Source organism: Leuciscus leuciscus, assembly GCF_965113295.1.
Source record: "Leuciscus leuciscus genome assembly, chromosome: 23".
Classification (NCBI taxonomy): domain Eukaryota; kingdom Metazoa; phylum Chordata; class Actinopteri; order Cypriniformes; family Leuciscidae; genus Leuciscus; species Leuciscus leuciscus.
In genome coordinates, this window is record NC_138747.1 from 12,462,480 (window position 1) to 12,480,250 (window position 17,771).

Sequence of the window (17,771 nt, forward strand, 5' to 3'; positions counted from 1 at the left end):
ATCAACGTGTTTGATTTGTGCTATTCCACACAGAAGTTGCACACAAATAAAGACAAGAAAGGTTCATGATAACAGAAGTAGGTAAGTATTTATAGGTGAGAACAAACCATTTTATTCCACAACTGAATTAACATCGGAAAGATCTGTTTTGAGTTTTAAAGAAAGCCACATTATACATCACAAAGTATATTTCACACAGTTTTTTCTTCAGCCTGCTACATCTCTTTTGTCTGACAACCTACATTAGGATTCTGTACAACACTTCTAATGCATCAAGCAACAGATCAGAGCAGATCTCAAGCTACTGAAAATCAGGGTAACCAGCCAACTTATTGCTGGGATAAATAAATAATATTTTATATTATTAGACACATGTACCAAAACAGCGGGTTCCAAAAATAATTTTAGACCATTTTGTTTAGTCCAATTAATATTATTTGGTGTAAATAGCCCAGATTGATAATTTCACGTTAGAAATTCTCTAAAGGTGACTGGGGAGAGAAAAAACCAAACAATAAATATGAACAAATACATTTGGGGAAACTTAAGTTCCCCATCGTTTTGCATTTATGGGATGGAAACCCCTGAGGTACATCTATGCATCACGTTCTCTAGAGAAGAAGAAAAAAAATGTTATAGAAGGAAATCTTCAAAAATACAAAACAAAAAGCGGATAATCATACAGATTTTTGTTAACAGTCCTATCAAGAAGGCAGTAGCACCAAGGGAGCAGAGGGGAAGCGGGAATCAATAAGAGGATGATCTCTGGTGCATTCTTGGTGCTGTAACTTATGTGCAAAACGGGGAGCCTTTTGACTATCCTTTGAAAAAACATGATTTTGGTCCTCATTCTGTCAAATCGTTTATAGCGCAGCTGACGCAGATGTAGTCCTCATTCTCAGCCTGCTCAGCAGACACTCCCACACAAACCTGGTGGAACCACTGGTTACAGCTGCCATCACACTGGACCCAGTTTACCTATGAGGAAGACCAAAAAAACAATAAATATTCATGCAGGCAAGAGTCACAAAAATAGAACCCAAATATATTAGCAAGAATGATGCACTGGATTAGAAAACAAAACCAAGCACTTCCAACTGTGCTAAAGCTAACCTCGTTTCCTTCTGGCTGTTGGCATCGCTTTGCCGAGCACACAGACCAATCCTCCTCAGAGTCGTCTGAATACGATGGGTCAGAAAGGGAGTTGGCAGGGGAGGTGGTTCGTTTCTCCTCTCTTCTCCTTTCTTTGTTCATTTTGGGCTTCTTTTTCTTGGGCTTTTTTATCTTGTCTCTGTGCTGACCTTCCACGTTCTCTTTCTCTAGACGCCGTTTGCTGTTCTTCTCAACCTTCTCGGATTCCTTCTTGATCTCTGGAACCACATCCTAGATGGAAATTCAAATCAAAATCAGTCAAAAGATCAGTTCTGAAACCTAGTGAGCTTTCTCGCAAGACAGCATTCCAACAATTATGGAAGTAACCTCGTAAGTGACTGATTTGGAACACTCTACATTGGCAGCAGTTCACACGAACAGCACTGAAGAGACTCGATTTGTAATTGACTTATTGTATGACGTTAGTGTGCTATGCTAACAGCAAAACACTAAGCATATAAACATAGGACAAATGTTAATAAAAACATTTTGGAATTACATTAAACTTTTTAGAAATACTTTTCAGTACTGAAGCACATTCAAGTTTATTTATCATTTAATTTGCATTTTTGGACTATTCACACTGAACCCATTGCCATTGTTGATGAAAAGCTAATAATTAAATAATTATATATTTTTTATAATTTAAGTAATTAAATAAATAGTTCTGAAATAATTTTAACAAAAGTCAGTTATGACAGACTATTATGACATAACTTCAACTTTTGTAACCATGTCAATTTCAAATGTTTATCTTAATTATGGCTTGATATCTGCGCTAAAGGTCATCATTATGGTAAAAAGTCAAAATTGGGGCATACAAAGTCAGTTGTGACAACTTTTGTTTACCTGCATGTCATATGACCATTAACCATCATCAGAGAACCATATGCATGTAAATGTGTTGTTCAATGAAATATTAACTTCAAGTAAATAAAGTCAAAGGGGTTGGGTTTACAAAAAAGTTTGGGTCTAAATCATAGGAATTTACAATGCTACAAAGCAAATGCTACTGAAGGATTAGTAAGCAAGTTGAGAGTTCTCCCACCTGTGCTTTGCTGTGCGGGGGGCTCCTGTGAGGTGGACTTCTGTCTTGAGCAATGTGATACTGGTGATCATGTTCGCTGCTCTGCATGGAGTGCTGGGATGGTGAAAACCTGTTAAGCAGGCTGCTATAAAGCTGTTGAAGCTCCGGTAACGTCACCTGCAGGAGAAGACCTTCTACCAACAGCTCCTCCAACTCAGCACTGAGTTCTGCAACACATGACAGAGTCCCAAATGTTTACATCAAGACATTTACAACCACTCTGTAACTGTAAATTTAAAAACTTCAGGTGTGGTTGACTCACCATTGAGAGGAATGCAGGGCTGCAACATGTAGAAAGAACTGTTGCTCCCTTCCATTGCCTGAGATGATGCAATCCCAGAAATATGTCTTGCCTGCATCATATAAATAGAATTAATCAAATATAAAGTCAACTGAAAATATGCTTTTATGTTACAAACTAATTATATCCAAAAATATTATGCTCACTTTGCCATTCAGATGCTGTGTAGGAGGAGAAACCTGCTGCACTTTGTGCTGCCAGCGCACCGTTCTCTCAATCACATATCGCAGGGCATCGCCCTCCGGAAGCCGAATCCGAATCCGCTGTAAGGAAGCGAGCAGTGGAAGCACCTTATCCAGAGGGGGCTTCTCAGAGCGCTTGCAGAGCGGGCATAACCACGGTAGGCCTGTCTGGATGTCCTTAAACCCCGGCACACAGCCGCTGTGGTAGGCGTCTCGACAAAGTTCACACTGGAGCATGGGGCCTGCGGGGACGGTGTGACACAAGCACACTGTGGGGGCCAAACAGCTGGGCGAAGACTGACACTTTGACTCATTTGAGATCCTCAACATAGACATGCTATCCAACTCTTTCTGATGTACGTCACTGAGAGTGGCCATCTGTTTGGAGAAGAATATGCAAGTCTGAGCAGATACCCAAATGTCCATCATCACACATGTGAACAGTCAGGACTCAACAATAAGGATGGCTCTTTCTAGGTTTCTGCAGTTTTTTTTAGAATCAAAATTAAGACCACATGCCAATACAGAACAAACCAGTTCTCAATTCTCAAAAAACCTCAGATTTTTTTTAAATGTAATTAAACAGACTGGAGCACACATTCAACTACAAAACCAAATTGAAATTGGTTTATGTACTAATATACCAATACATACGAATTAGAGGTTGATCAATATTGGATTTAGCTGATATGATAACAATGTGTTTAAAGAAAGGCAATAAAAAGATTGTGCCGATACTAGTAAAATCTAAATACTCAGGGACTCTTATTTTGAAATGTATATGCTTTACTGCTTCCAGCTGCTCTTTCAAACAGATGAGGGAGATAAAATATGCAACCATCTACAGCATCTTACAATATAAAAACCATAAAGTAAATTAATCAACAGGTCATTACAAATGGCTTCATTCATTGATTGCAAAATACTCTGAAATCACGTGCCACATGTGCAAAAGTGCTGTGTTTTCACTTTGAATGTGCAGCTAAATTAAATAAGTCTTTTAAGGACATGCAGAAATCCTGAATTTTAATTAGATTTTTGAGTGCAATATATCAGGGTCAGCAAGACTAACCAAAACCTACTTGTTTTGCATTCAGCCTAAAACCAAAAGGTGACCTACTGCTGAAGCTGTATCTTTGCTCGTAGAAAGCGCTTTTTCCACATCAAAAAGGGAGTCCAGTTTTACTTCAACTTTCTTGCAGGGTAATGAGACATCCTTGGCTTTTTTAGATTTTGACTTCTGCATTCCAGTCTCACACCTAGGACACAGAACCTTAAAGACACAAACATACAAATTAATAACAAAACCACTTATTTGACATAAATCATATAGTTACTCATATCCAAAATAAGTATGGTTGCAAATAAGTAATCTACCTCAAGAAGAGAATAGGATGAGTTCCTCAACAGGAACGTTTTAGCTGCACTCTCCTTCCAGGTCTGTACCTCAGATACTAAGCTTTCCAGTCGAGTGAGTGGTTCCAACATAACCGGAATACCTCTGGCTCTCGACACTAGTTCAGATAGGGTAGCAAGACCAGGAATACGGCCTCCAGCCTGTAGCAATAAATGTTTAAATGGATGGAGCACTACTTACACAAGTTTCTATGTATCCAATCGTTGGGTTACAAATAATGGAGCAGTACAGAAGCATGTGAAACACACCTGAAGAGAATCTGCTTCCATTATCCACTCTCTGGCCCTGCTTACACAGTCTTTGAGCTGAAGACAGCTGGGAAGGTATGCTGGGATGCTGTCCACTTCCTGTATAGCTGCCTCAAGAGTCTCGATACTATGACGAGGCCTGAAAAAGAGCACAAAACAAGCGAGTCTACATTATTTTACAGGATCAAAAGGTTAAATTCAGCAACAACGCATTAAAATTGATAGTATTGACAGTTAATTGGACAGTAAATGTTTTTACATTTGTAACCAAAGATTTACAATTCAAATGAATGCTGTTCTTTTGAACTTTCTATTTCACAAAAATATTGTTATCAATGTGGAAAACAGATGCTTAAGACAAATGTTAAGCAGCAAATTAGCATATTAGAGAATGATTTCTGATGGATCAAGTAACACTGAAGACTAGAGTAACTGCTGGAAATTCAGCTTTCACATTACAGGAATGAATAAGATTTTAAAATGTATTAAAATATTTTAAACTGCATGTTTTTACTGTATTTTGATCAAACAAATGGTCAGCAAAACAGACTTGTTCAAAAACATTTAAACAAAATCTCCAAACTGTTGTGTATGGACAATGTAGGTGTCACATTTAGACAATGCCACAATAGCTTGATCCAAGTTTATCAGTCAGTAAACAGCTGTAAGTCAAAATGTCTACCCTGCACATTTTTATTCCCTCAACCAGATGTTTTTTTTTTACAACATGCATGTTGGGGAGTGCAGGACTTATATTAGCCATAAGCCATTGAAAGGAATAGGCAAACAAAATTTGCAAGCAAAATTGACAACAACTTGCAAATTATTTTGTTGCACAATGCCAAACTTAAACCACAAGGAGTTTTGCTTCTCAGATCTAGCTGATAAAAGTGGTGAAAAGCTAAAAGGGATGTTGATCAAAAAAAGTGAAAATTCTATCATCATTTACTCACCCTCGTGTTGTCTTGGTTCCAAACCCATAAGACTTTCATTTATATTCAAAACACAAAAGGAATGTTGTTTTTTAAAAACCTGAAAGATGGTAGAAAAGTCCATTCTACCAATTTTTTTTTAGCAAATCGCTTTATACGATGAACAGATTTAATTTAGGCCTTTATTCATAATGAATAAAAGCCTAAAGTAAATATTTTCTTCATATAGCCTTAAGCAATCATCTCGCTTCAGAAGACTTGGATTAAACCACTGCATTCATATGGTTTTCTTTTACAATCTCTTTATGAACTTTTTAAAACATAGAAGTTTTGATGCAATGGCCTTTCAATGGAGGGACAGAAATCTCTCAAAGTCTCACGTATTTGGACATGAGGGTGATTAAATAATGACAGTTAAATTAATAAAATCTTTTGAGTGAACTATCCCTTTAAATTAATGTGACATTTCACTTAAATGCAAACTAAGTTCACCTAGCAGTGAGCATGTTATGGGCCTTCTCTTCCCAGTGTTCACAGACAGTGAGCAGCTCCTGCAGGCGGGCCATGGTTCTTTCCACACAGGAGTGCGGTGCCAGGCCTACTCCTTGATCTATGAGCCTCCTCATGCAGTCTAGACTGAGGTCGGCCGGCTGATCGCTGGCTTCTTGAACAGCCTCCACCCAGCGTGCTTGCTCCAGCCTCTGCCTCAACGCCGCCAGCTGAGGCAACTCCACATCCAAGCCTGCGCCTTCATCTAGGAGGCCTTGGAGGGCAGAGGAACCAGCCATGTCCTCTGCAAGGAGATCCAAGCTCTGCTGCTGGAACTGTTCAACACGGTTCAAAAGAGCCTGAGATAGAGGTTAGAGGGAAAAATTTAAGATCAGCACATCTGGGAACAAGGAAAATGACACTTAGGATGTTGTGTGGTTGGTTACCTTTAAGAAAGGGGCCTGTCGGATGGTACAAGGCAGGTCATACAACTGATTGACAAACGTCTTCAGTTCCTCCACAGTGAGCTGGTTTTGAGACTTCCCCCCACCGGAGCGATACCTATTAACAAAAATATACACATTAGATACAGAACTGCATCAATTTAAAACTACTTAAAATGCAAGAACTTCAGAAAGTTTTACATATCAGAGGAAGCAATAAACATACCTTGTCTGTCTCTTGCCATTGAGGAGTTGTTGGGCCATTGAGGTACACCTATCTGCATTCTGGATGACTTGACGCAGGTGACATAGCAGGTCAGTCTCGGGGTACATCTTCTTCTCTGCTTCTACTATCAAGGAACGAAGCTCCTCCAAATCTAATAAGAAAAAAAATATATATATATATATTTTAGACAAAAAAAACAAAAAAACAAGAGCATTTAACCCCCAGAATCCCAGCATAGCAGAATTGCAAAGTTTGTACAAGGCAACTAGATAATACCTAACTTTCACTAAACAAACACAATGACAGTAGCTGACATGCTTGAAATGTATCATAACAACAGTTTTGGTAGAGAAAAATTTGCAAAAATAACTACCACAGCTCGATTTAGTCACCAAGCCAGCTAACACTTTTGGAATAAATGTATACATTTACAAACAATTTGAGATATATATATATTTTTTTATTCATACATGTTTAGTGATGGAAAATGCTCTGAAATTCTGAACGTACATAAATGAGACAATTTCTCTCAATGTAACAAAAAAGAAATGCTTGGATTCAGGGGTCAAACTTTTTCTAATGTTCTCACACAATGGAGCCTATTCAATAAATGATTAAATAAAAAGTTATATATTATAATGATATTACAAAATTATATATACACATTTAAGTGTAATTAATGGTTAAAATGAATACATAAATAATCATATCAAAGCATTTAAAATATTAAGTTATGTAAATGTTCAAATAGTGAAATTCATCAACTGTTTTTCAAATACACTTGTGCACTAAATTGTGTGGTGAATTCGATGCAAATTTATTTAAAGCTAATTGCTTCCTAAAGTTTGTTAAAGGGTGAGAAAACATTAACAAAAAAACATTATGAATAATAAATGCTTGGGTTTCTAAGGTTTAAAGATAAACACATTGCAAAAATAACTTACCACTTTTATTGTCTTGATCTGCTTTCAAAATCTTGTTAACTTTAGATGCCCAGTCTTCATATGACTCTGCGCGAGCCGTCAAAACCTGGAACATCGGCTTCAGCTCGGCAAGTGTGTATTTATAGCTGAGCAAGTAAAAGACAAAAAGGTTAATATGTAGAATTAAAGCAAGAACTTTTTGCATATGACTCATCGTTCTGAGTTTTAAACTCATTACATGTTTTAATGTCCTATGCTTTTGCAAACACATACTTGAGTGTGTAGCTTCTAGCAGGGCAAGGACAGAGGTCCTGGATATGGTGGAGACAGACCAGCTGGTCGGGGCTACAGGGACAGGTGATGGCAGACAGGTAACAGGTGGTCCGGCACTTAGCACACTGCCTTTCCTCGTCTGGTAGTACATCATAGTCAACCTGCTGGGAGTGCCACACACCCTACAGAAAAGCAAATACACAATGGGATCAATTAGTAATAGACAGACAGACCGACCGACCGACCATGAATGCAAACAAAGAGCAGAGCTACAGGTTTAATTATGAACAATAAAAAAAAATAAAAATAAAAAAAACTTTGTGCTTTGTTACTTTTGCTATGAAAAAGCGAAGGGCATGTGAACAGATCACCTCTTCCTATTTACTACTAGTCACAGCATGCAATAAACATGAATTGGAGTCGAAACATAATTACGAAGTGTTATAATACTGACACGAAGTGTCAGTATTATAGCAATTTAGTACCTACTGACTCCCTGTATAGTTTACAGCATTAGTTGATTTTTTTCCTTGAGAAAATTTGCCATGTACTTGATTTATTCAAATGAATCAATATCGAATTGCCGTCTCAGAACAACACACAGTGGTGTGAATGATTAAATGTTTTTGAACGAATTGGGTGAGTCAGTGATTCAATGACTCATTCATAAAGAGAATCACTTGCTTCATTCTTAAATGAATCAGCCTTTTGAACAAATCAGTTGAATGACTCAATGACTCACTCATTAGGACAGTCACCTGCCACCACTTACTACCAGTTCAGTTTAATATTTTTAAGTATCACTGCATTTACAATATTTCATATTTGTATATAAATAATAAATAAAAAATTTAAATCAAACATTAGTCTCATAACATTATTTATGCATTTATAATTTTTCAGTGTAAATGCATTAATGCCACCTCTGTTTCATTAAACAGTCTGTGTAAATACATGCTAAATAATGTGTTTTCTCTGCAGTGGAAAGATGGATTTTGTTGATACGGAGATAATTTTTATTGGTAACAGCCTTATATTGTCTTATTTTTCTAAATTAATTTATACATACACACAGACACACACGCGCACGCACGCTCTCAATTGGGTCATGAAGTGCAAGTTAAAGCAGTTTAAATGGGCTCACTGCCTTTAAAATAGCCACCCACCCGCTTATAGGCTTTCTCACGGAGCATCTTCTCTTCCAGAATCATAGCGCACATGTCCTTCTGGACAGCAGTGGCCAGTTCCAACTCTAGACTGTCTGCCTTGGCGGCAATGTTACAGGTCATTTCATCGTGGGAGAAAACACAGTATCTGTTGAGTGATCGATAGTGCTCGACACACTTTCGACCAAGATGCATCTGAAACACAAGAACGTATTTTAGATCACTTTGATTCATATCTTGTATGGAATTTTGCTTATCCAACATTAAAATCATAATGTATATGAAGTAGCAGCATTCGAAGAAAGCTGTGGGGTTTAAGGGACCGTTTACACAACACCGTTTTCAACTAAAAACGTTTTGCATTTTACACGTTCATTTAAACGACAACTTTTTGGTGGGCTGAAAACAGGTTTCAAAGTGAAAGTTTTTACAAAAACGATACTGTTATCGTCTCCATGTAAACTACAAAAATGTGAATTTGTGAATATGCATGTGTATTACGAGTTCAGTCTATATGTGCACAGTTTTTCTTTACAAAGTGACATCGCCAATTACTGGCCTGGCAGCAGAACACATTGTTTTTAGTCATTTTCACAGATTCGTGTGAACAGGGATCATTTTGACAATGTTGTCGTCTGTACACGAAAAATGCAAAGAACAAATGTGTCCGTTTTTAGTACATCGTTGTTGGGTAAAACGTACCCTAAGTGAACTAAATGATTGGAGAAGTTCTGCATGCCATAAGATCAATAACATGCATTTACAAAATAGACTGGGTGAATTTTTATTTTATGCCAACATTTAGCGCCTTTTACCCAGTCTGCTGTGCAGAAGTTGACTGCCTCTGCAAAGTTGAAGCCCTGGTTGAATCCACTGTGATAGGCCCTCGGGAAGGTGATGACAAACTCGCCGGCACACTGGTTTGTACGGTAAATCTACAGAGGACAAAATCGTATGTTATTAACGGTCTTTGTTTAGTCCAGAACTCTCCATCTATGATTGTATATGTGGCCACTCACTGGTACTCCATGATCCATGAGCACATTTGGGTTCATGATGGTGACCAGCTGGTGGAGCAAGTCTGGCTGAGACTCAAAGAGCTCAGGGGCCAGGCTCTTCATCACATTCTCCAACTGCTCGGCGGCGTAGCCAGGAGCGCCATACCATGTCTTTGGCTCTCCCCTGCAGATCAAAACAACAAAAGAGCATGGTTTGTTTTTATCCTAGTAGGTGTTAATATGAAGCATAAAAAAGCACGTACAAGGTGGCACAGCAACTTGCTGAAGAGCACGTGTGCTTAATCTACCATGTAAAATGGGTTTCTCTCAATGTGGAAAGTGCGAGTGGATTACCAGTGCAGATAGTTGATGGAATAGCTCCAGTGGTCCTCAATGTGCCAGCAGAAGGAGGAGAAGCACATGCCCACATAAAGCCATGGGAGCTTCATCCCACAGATGTCCGCTGTGACATGAGTCAGCACAGATGCATCCAACACTGGCATGTTGTTGAGGTTCCAGCCACTGCTCAGATAATCCTGAACAAAAAAAATGATTTAATGAAACATGCATTTGTGGTCTGAAGATTTTGATCTGTACTTTCAGCATACAGACTGCAAGAACTTTGCATTTCAGGTTATTTTTGTACCTCCTCCTCTGGCGAGAGCTTAAATGTGCCGTTCTTAACAGGGAAGCCACTTCCGAAATCCTTTGAAGCAATATCAGCCCCATACTCAACAGTGACATCCTCCTCTATGGTGCTAACCAGCCGCCAGAACTCCTTCTCCACCAGCTCTGTGGGAACCATCTGTCAAACAATAAGGGCGATCACTTCATATTCCAATAGCACATGGTATGCAATCATATTTGTTTCTCAAGTGTCATTTAACAGACATACGTGAACAGGCATGTTAAAGTAGTCAGACTTGAAAGAGTCAGCCATATCACCAAAGGTGCGGAGGGTGTAGTCTCTGGAGGCCTGCTCAAAGCCAAACGCCACCTGTGGCTTACCACACTCCTATAGTGAGAACAGAGAAGCCAATGATTACAAGCATTATAACTGCATAGCCTAAATCCAATCGACTATTAAACAATTCCGTAAAATTAAGCAAAAATCACATGTACTAACAGACAGCAGGGAATGGGTGCAGAGAGCGCAAACAGGAGCAGCTGTAATTTAGTTATGAATATAGGTTCTAAGAATATGACTGCATTTATGTTATCAAAGGTTTCATCAATATCATATTAGGTCACAAAACAATTATGTGATAAAGACAAAGAAAATGGCCATGATGGCATCATTTTGCAGATGTAGACAGTCGGGAGTGGCTCACCTGAGCCAGGCACTTGGGGCACCTCCAGTCACCTTTAGGGACATCGTGGAGGGGTGGGATCAGACAGAAGGTGTGATAGCTGTCGTCACACCCATCACAAAGCAATAGTCTATCTTCATCACCTCCACCCCCACATACCAAGCATATGTACTGCTCCACCTGTGGGGAAAAACCCCCAAACATTGCCATAAAGGAATGCAGTGCACACTTTCTGTTGTGTGAATGGTCCTCTGACCTCCTTCCTCACCTTTGATTTTTCACCTTCAACTGGTTGCTCAATGGGTTCTTCTTTCACCTGCACTGGAATTTCTTTCACTAGAAGAGATGTAAAGTAAATAAGTTCAGAATTTCACGTTGCAGTAAGATTACAAGTTGGAAATACACTACCATTCAAAGGTTTGGGGTCAGTATGACTTTTTAAAAGAAATCTCTCATGCTCAAGGCTGAATTTATTTGATCAAAATACAATAAAATATCATGTAATATCATGAAATATTATTACTATTTATAATAACTTAAAATTCCTGTGATGGTAGAGCTGAATTTTCAGCAGTCATTAGTGCGGTCTTCAGTGTCACATAATCCTTCAGAAATCCTTCTAATATGCTGATTGGAGCTCAAGAAACATTTCTTATCATCAATGTTGAAAACATTGTTCTGCTTAATATTTTGTGTTTTTACAGGATGTTTTAATAAATACTAAGTTAAAAAGAACAGCAAGTCCTGTCACTGACGCCAAACTTTTGAATGGTAGCATAGATAAATGCTAATACCAAGCCATGATGAACTTCAAAATAGGGCTGTCACGATTCCTCGAAATTTTTTTAGCACTCGATTAAAAAAAATCCTCGATTGCAATTTTCCAGTGACGAGTAACCGGCAAAATACCAGAAGTGGCGCATTCCACGACGAGAATCCATGAACCGCATTATTAGACCGTTTTCTAAGGCTTCCCAATGTATTAAAACCATTCTATATTATGTATATTATGCATTTTAACATTGTTTTTCTATAAAAGTATAATAGGATTACTTGATTTTGATACTTCATTTAAAACAACTATTATTGCCTCATTGTTATTATTTATGTATTTTAAGTCATTTTAAAGGATATTGTTTGCTTAGGTCTGTTTTTTATTACCAAAACAAAATATCGGATTTTCTCGATTACCAAAACTATCTATCTATCTATCTATCTATCTATCTATCTATCTATCTATCTATCTATCTATCTATCTATCTATCTATCTATCTATCTATCAATAAATAATGGCCCTACTTCAAAATATGCAAAGTGATTTTTGAGTGGAAAACTATAAATAAAATATATGGATCTGTACCTGGTTCTGATTTTGCCACACAAGAGCCCATTCGCCGCCTCAGGTTGGGTTTGTTTTCACACACCTCACCCGGTTCTGATTTAAAACAGCGACCCTATGAAGAGAAGCGAAATGTCAGAGTTAAGGGCATTACTATCTAGTTTGAACAACTGGTCCAAGGTATGAATGCCCTTTACCTCTGTCCGTTTAGCTCTGCGGGCAATAGTGCAGGTTTCTACTGGTTGCACCGACTGACGCTGGGGCAGGTCATGGGGTTTGTACTCCTTGTCTTTGGTGTCATTAGTCAGAGTTGGCTTCTGAGAGTTCTGTTGAAGAAAAAGATTTAACTTCGACATCATGCCCGATACACCACTTCAAGTGACAAGGCCACATATTCACAATAAAAAATGGAAACAACGCAAATGTACTTTATTTATGACACCACTATAAGTGTGCACATGTGGCTTCACTCTTATCTAATTAACCAGAGAGCCACATGACAGCAGGGTGGACATTATTAAAGCCAGTAACAGTGAGAGGCAAAACAGATCACCCCTAGGGTATTAACCATAGGGTAAAAGCAGCAGGCGAGTGGGCCTAGAGCTCAGGGCTCATCAAATGAATTCACACCACTTTACGGGTGGGGGAGGGGACCGAGGGTACAGCACAGAAAAACATGCACATCAGAGAAAACTGTTAACCACTCATCACGCAGGAACACCAAAACACAGACGAACAGCCTGCCAGACACTACTTAAAAAGTAAAAACAAACTACAAATGACACCCTATAAAAACATACACAGGAACACAACCTCAAGTATATGTTTGCTGCACTTCATAGTTGTGTGTATAAATAAACTAGGGCACTTATCAACAATGCTTAATAAACTGGGACACCCTTTCTGTTCAGATATTTGGGTTCCCTGCCAAAAAATTATCATGGACAATGGCTGTCATGTGTGCAACATAACAAAGAACATTAATCAGGAAAAGGGATTGAAACTGAACGATAGAAGGCTGAAAAGAGGAAAGGGGAAGTTATACAAGCGCTTTAGTGACCTCACCATAAGATTAGCTCCTGTCTGGAACAAATAGTATGGGTAGAGAATCCTCTCATAGTGAGAGCGGAGGTGAGAGCCGACTGCTTTGCCGGGAGCAAAGCCCATCTTCAGTGCAATCTGGGTCCATCTCCGCTCTCTACAGACCACATCAAAGCCACCCTCTTCTTTGACCAGCTAGACGGAGAAAGAGGTCACCAAAGATATGTTTACATATTATATTTTCTTTTCAAAAACGCCACAGAGGAAGTATACATCAGCGTTTTCAACTCTAGTACCCCATATTACTTGCAAAGTGCAAACTGTACAACTTAACCAACGTACTATGCTTTAAACCATGCGTATGAGCACTGGAGATAACAAAACCTCAGTCCTACCTTGTAAAGAACATATAAATCCAGGGTTTTGCGCTCAACATGGGGAATTTTCAGTGTGCATCCCTGCAGTTCCCAGAACTTTGCAATCTGGTCCAAGAAATTGAGCTTAACTCTGGTTTGGGCCTATGAAACAAAAATACAACAAAAAGGGTTTCAGAAAATCAAACATGAAGTCCTCGTTCTTTTAGTAGCATTAAGTATGCAAAGGAGAAAGCATCTTTTTTTTGCACTTGTTTTATATTTAAAAGAACAATTTATATTAGAATTATTTAGGGTCAGTATGATATTTTCAAAGAAATTAATATTTGTATTCAGAAAGGTCACGTTCAATTCATTAAAACTGACAAAAACATTTACAATGTTACAAAAGATTTTCTACATCAAATAAATGCTGTTCTTTTGAACATAGTATTCATTAAATTAAAAAAATTTTTAAAAAATAAAAAGATTAACAAACCACAGCGCAATCAAAAGAGTTGGTGGCAACAATATGTGATCTTATTGTGATTTTACACAAGCGACCTTTCCTTTCTGTTAGTGACCTTTTTAGTTGACACCAAACCCTGAGCTTTTAATTGTGGCAGACCAAAAAGAGGTCATGTCTAGTTGCAGGTTTCGGTTTAATAAGGCCACATGAACATATCTGCAAATACAAAATTTGTATCAAACAGGAGACAAATAAAGGTCTCACCTCCAACTCATTGAGCCTCTGAATGCGTGGTGTGAAATGCAGTCTGTCCACATCACAGGCAAAGGGTGGCTGCCATCCCTGACATAAAGAAAAAAAAAATGTGTTAAGCTTTTATGTATACCATTTGCCACACAAGTTAAAAACTCTGGTCTAACAGAAGAGCATTCTTTTGGTTTATATCTGCATGTGGGTTTTTCATAATGCCATCTTTGTACTGAACAATAACGCTTGTAAATACAATATGAAAGTAGTATAGCATTTCATCTACACCAGGTTGATTAAAAAATATATAATGGTTTAATACACAAATCAACATCAAGATGGTTTTCATTTCAAAAGGCCCTGATTCGTCTTCACCTTAAACCAATTTTCCTGTACATCATAAGGTATGGTATGATGCATTGCATGTACGCAAAAAACATATCAATATAATTGAAGTTGTGAAATGGTCCACAGGCAAGAATCTGGAACTATTAACATTTTATCAAATATATGTATAATTCATCAGTTATAAACGGATATTAGCAGTATAACATACTTGGATGGATAGATTCAACGGAGGCCGTTTTAGGGTGTTAACAGTTGTGAACAACAAGGCAAAACACAATAAATGTACATAGCCAAGACAATAAACAACTTTATTGTTCTGTAAACGTTTAAAACGCGATCTAAACCTAATCCAGCTTCTCGCTTGAGTTGCTATTTACATCAAATTTCAGTTTCAATGGCCAAATGCAAATACACAACTCGCACAACATGGAGGACAACGGCAAAGAACAATTACGCCACCGACAACTTCAGCAATATTTTATTTATTTTACAATTTTGTCTCAAGATAAAACTTAAACTATTTAATAAACGACAGTAATGTGTTAACAAACGAGCGGTTTTACATTATTTGGTAGCAAAAGTGGCCATTTTTAGACAAGACAGTTTCCGTAGCACTGAAAAAATATAGTAGCTAATACATAAACATAATAAACAAAAAACATGATCAACAAACACTTTCACACCACCTTTCAACATCAGATAACCAATTAAAAGATTATATTTGAAAGCAAATGCTTTGACGTTAATGTAAAAAAAAAAAATGAGGAAGTTGCATTTTTTTTATTCAACGTTACACCAACAGTACAGGCTTTTCGCAAAAATGTTTCAAAATAAATGTAAAAAAGTTATATAATGCTTGTCCTAGGTTGCAAGTTACACTATCGACGATTGTTCTTGTTTGGGTGGATGCATTCTAACGAACATTGATTTTGGAAGACAATAACAATCACTACATTCTGTTCCTCAACATTTTTCCCATCAACCAACCATTTATTAAAAGTATCTGCTCCAAAAACAGTTGTGCTACTTATAAGCCTTAGTATGATAAAACTCTCTTGAAAGGAAAGCAAGTGATGTTATTGTGGTCGCTGTAGGAGTAAACCACACGCGAGCATTCACGCATAGCTAGTAGCTGCGCGTACACGCGCACACGCCGTTACGAACGTTCGCAATGGCTGGAGCCGCAATCCGCCATGTTGAAAAAGCCTGTCTTTAGAAAAAGTGTTTCGGGATCTGCAATCTACGAGTAAAAAAGACGACAGAGAGATAGCTTGCATTTGACAGTTCTGTTATATGTCGAAGAAACTTACCGGGGGCGGTCGGATCTTGCAGATGCCAGTGTTTTCTGCAATTGGACGTATTTTGTTGATGAACCCAAAAGGGTCGGCAAATTCCTCCCAACTGGGCTCAAAGACAGGGCACTCCGGTGGTGGAATAAACTCGTTGGGTCGTGAATGGGTCATTCTGGGGAACTTGATCCAAATGATGACATGTAGAAACTGCAGTAAACTGTTTGAAGTTGAAGTAAATGTTTTAATTAGTCTCGAAAAGATGCCATATTAAAGAATGATTACACCTGAACTCCGACAATTAACATCCTCATCCACTTTGGGAAACGTACACACAGACGGAGTGCTGACGTAACAGTGCTTAGTCGCCTTCCGCTTCAAAAGTAGAGACGCTTGATTTCCTTTCTTTGTCCGACATTCTCACCAATGCAGATTTTTTATAAATAAGTTTTTTAAATTGTAAAATGTACGCTTAAATTCTCCAAATTGCATTGGAAGGGGAAAAAGGTCATCATTCATTATCGCACCATTTACGTAACGATCAATAGGCCTACTAACAAAGCTTTTGGTTTAGTAATGGTCAACAATTTTCAACAATTTATTATTAACAAAAATATATACACTACTTCAATTAATTTAACTATAGCAAACAAAACATGCAATTATATTTCAAATCTAGCACACGTAGCTGTCTATAACAGTCATCCAGGTTTTATTTTCAAAACGCGTTTGCGTTTTTTCTTAGCTTTATCTGCTCGCGAAGGCTTAAGTAAACATGTTAAGTAACAGATGGTACTCTCATGAAACCTGTGATCAAAACAAAGCTTTATATACAAATATGAGGAACCCCTCGAAAACTTTTGTATATTTATTCGTTTAACCGTCTCCCCTGAAGTGCTTTCAAAAGGCAGAAGTAGGTTCCCATTGAATTAGAGAAGTGACTTGGTGACTCGCGCGGATTGACAAACCAAAGCTTCATTTTTCACCGGAACTACTTCTTTAAATGGACTCTTTCAAGTTACCCACTCGGAAGTAACAGATGTTGTCCAGGGACGATGAATTTAGTCACTCCCCACCCGATTACCTTCTAAAATCATGATTAACCTTTGGCTTGGGGTGACACCGTACAGATAGCACATAAAAAAAATCGTTTGAATACATAATCCGTGAGCATTTGCTCCGTCTCGTGACCCGATTTCGGAATGCATGATCCTTCAGCGGAAAATGAAATATTGTGCCAAGACAGAAAGTATCTCACCGTACTGGCGTTGCGATTGACTTTCGTCTTTACATATCTCTGTGCAGAGGGTCCATCAACATCCAACGTAGTATTCCATGCGAGCAATTTCTATGAGCACGTACCGCACGTCAACTCGGAAGCTGTCGCCCCCTATGAAACGCAGGACAGCGATCCCCGGTTCCCTTATCCGCCTATCGCAGGAAACCGCAGTTATTCTACCGAGGCAGAATGACCGAGGTGTGGCAGTTGTAATCTGACAATAACGACACTTTTGCATAACATATCGGTGTTTACTGCCT

General features: G+C 38.3%; 1 protein-coding gene across 2 annotated transcripts; it reads right to left on the reverse strand.

The window, feature by feature from the left end:
• Window positions 1-69: 69 nt before the first annotated feature.
• Window positions 70-17,649, reverse strand: kdm5ba (lysine demethylase 5Ba). Of its 2 annotated transcripts, XM_082155151.1 has the most exons (28): window positions 17,491-17,649; window positions 16,254-16,452; window positions 14,614-14,691; window positions 13,923-14,045; window positions 13,552-13,722; window positions 12,684-12,812; window positions 12,508-12,601; window positions 11,416-11,483; window positions 11,169-11,327; window positions 10,733-10,852; window positions 10,484-10,642; window positions 10,192-10,373; window positions 9,859-10,021; window positions 9,655-9,774; window positions 8,840-9,034; window positions 7,674-7,855; window positions 7,422-7,546; window positions 6,478-6,628; window positions 6,255-6,369; window positions 5,812-6,167; window positions 4,388-4,526; window positions 4,100-4,279; window positions 3,843-3,995; window positions 2,687-3,100; window positions 2,502-2,592; window positions 2,201-2,406; window positions 1,114-1,383; window positions 70-978 (listed from the first exon to the last, which is right to left on the reverse strand). In XM_082155151.1, the coding sequence occupies exons 2-28, from the start codon at window positions 16,404-16,406 to the stop codon at window positions 847-849; spliced, it is 4,428 nt and encodes a 1,475-aa protein (XP_082011277.1). In that variant the 5' UTR covers window positions 16,407-16,452; window positions 17,491-17,649; the 3' UTR covers window positions 70-846. The 2 variants fall into 2 exon arrangements, with proteins under 2 accessions (XP_082011277.1, XP_082011278.1); XM_082155152.1 differs by lacking the exon at window positions 17,491-17,649 and having other exon boundaries at window positions 16,254-16,501.
• Window positions 17,650-17,771: the final 122 nt, after the last annotated feature.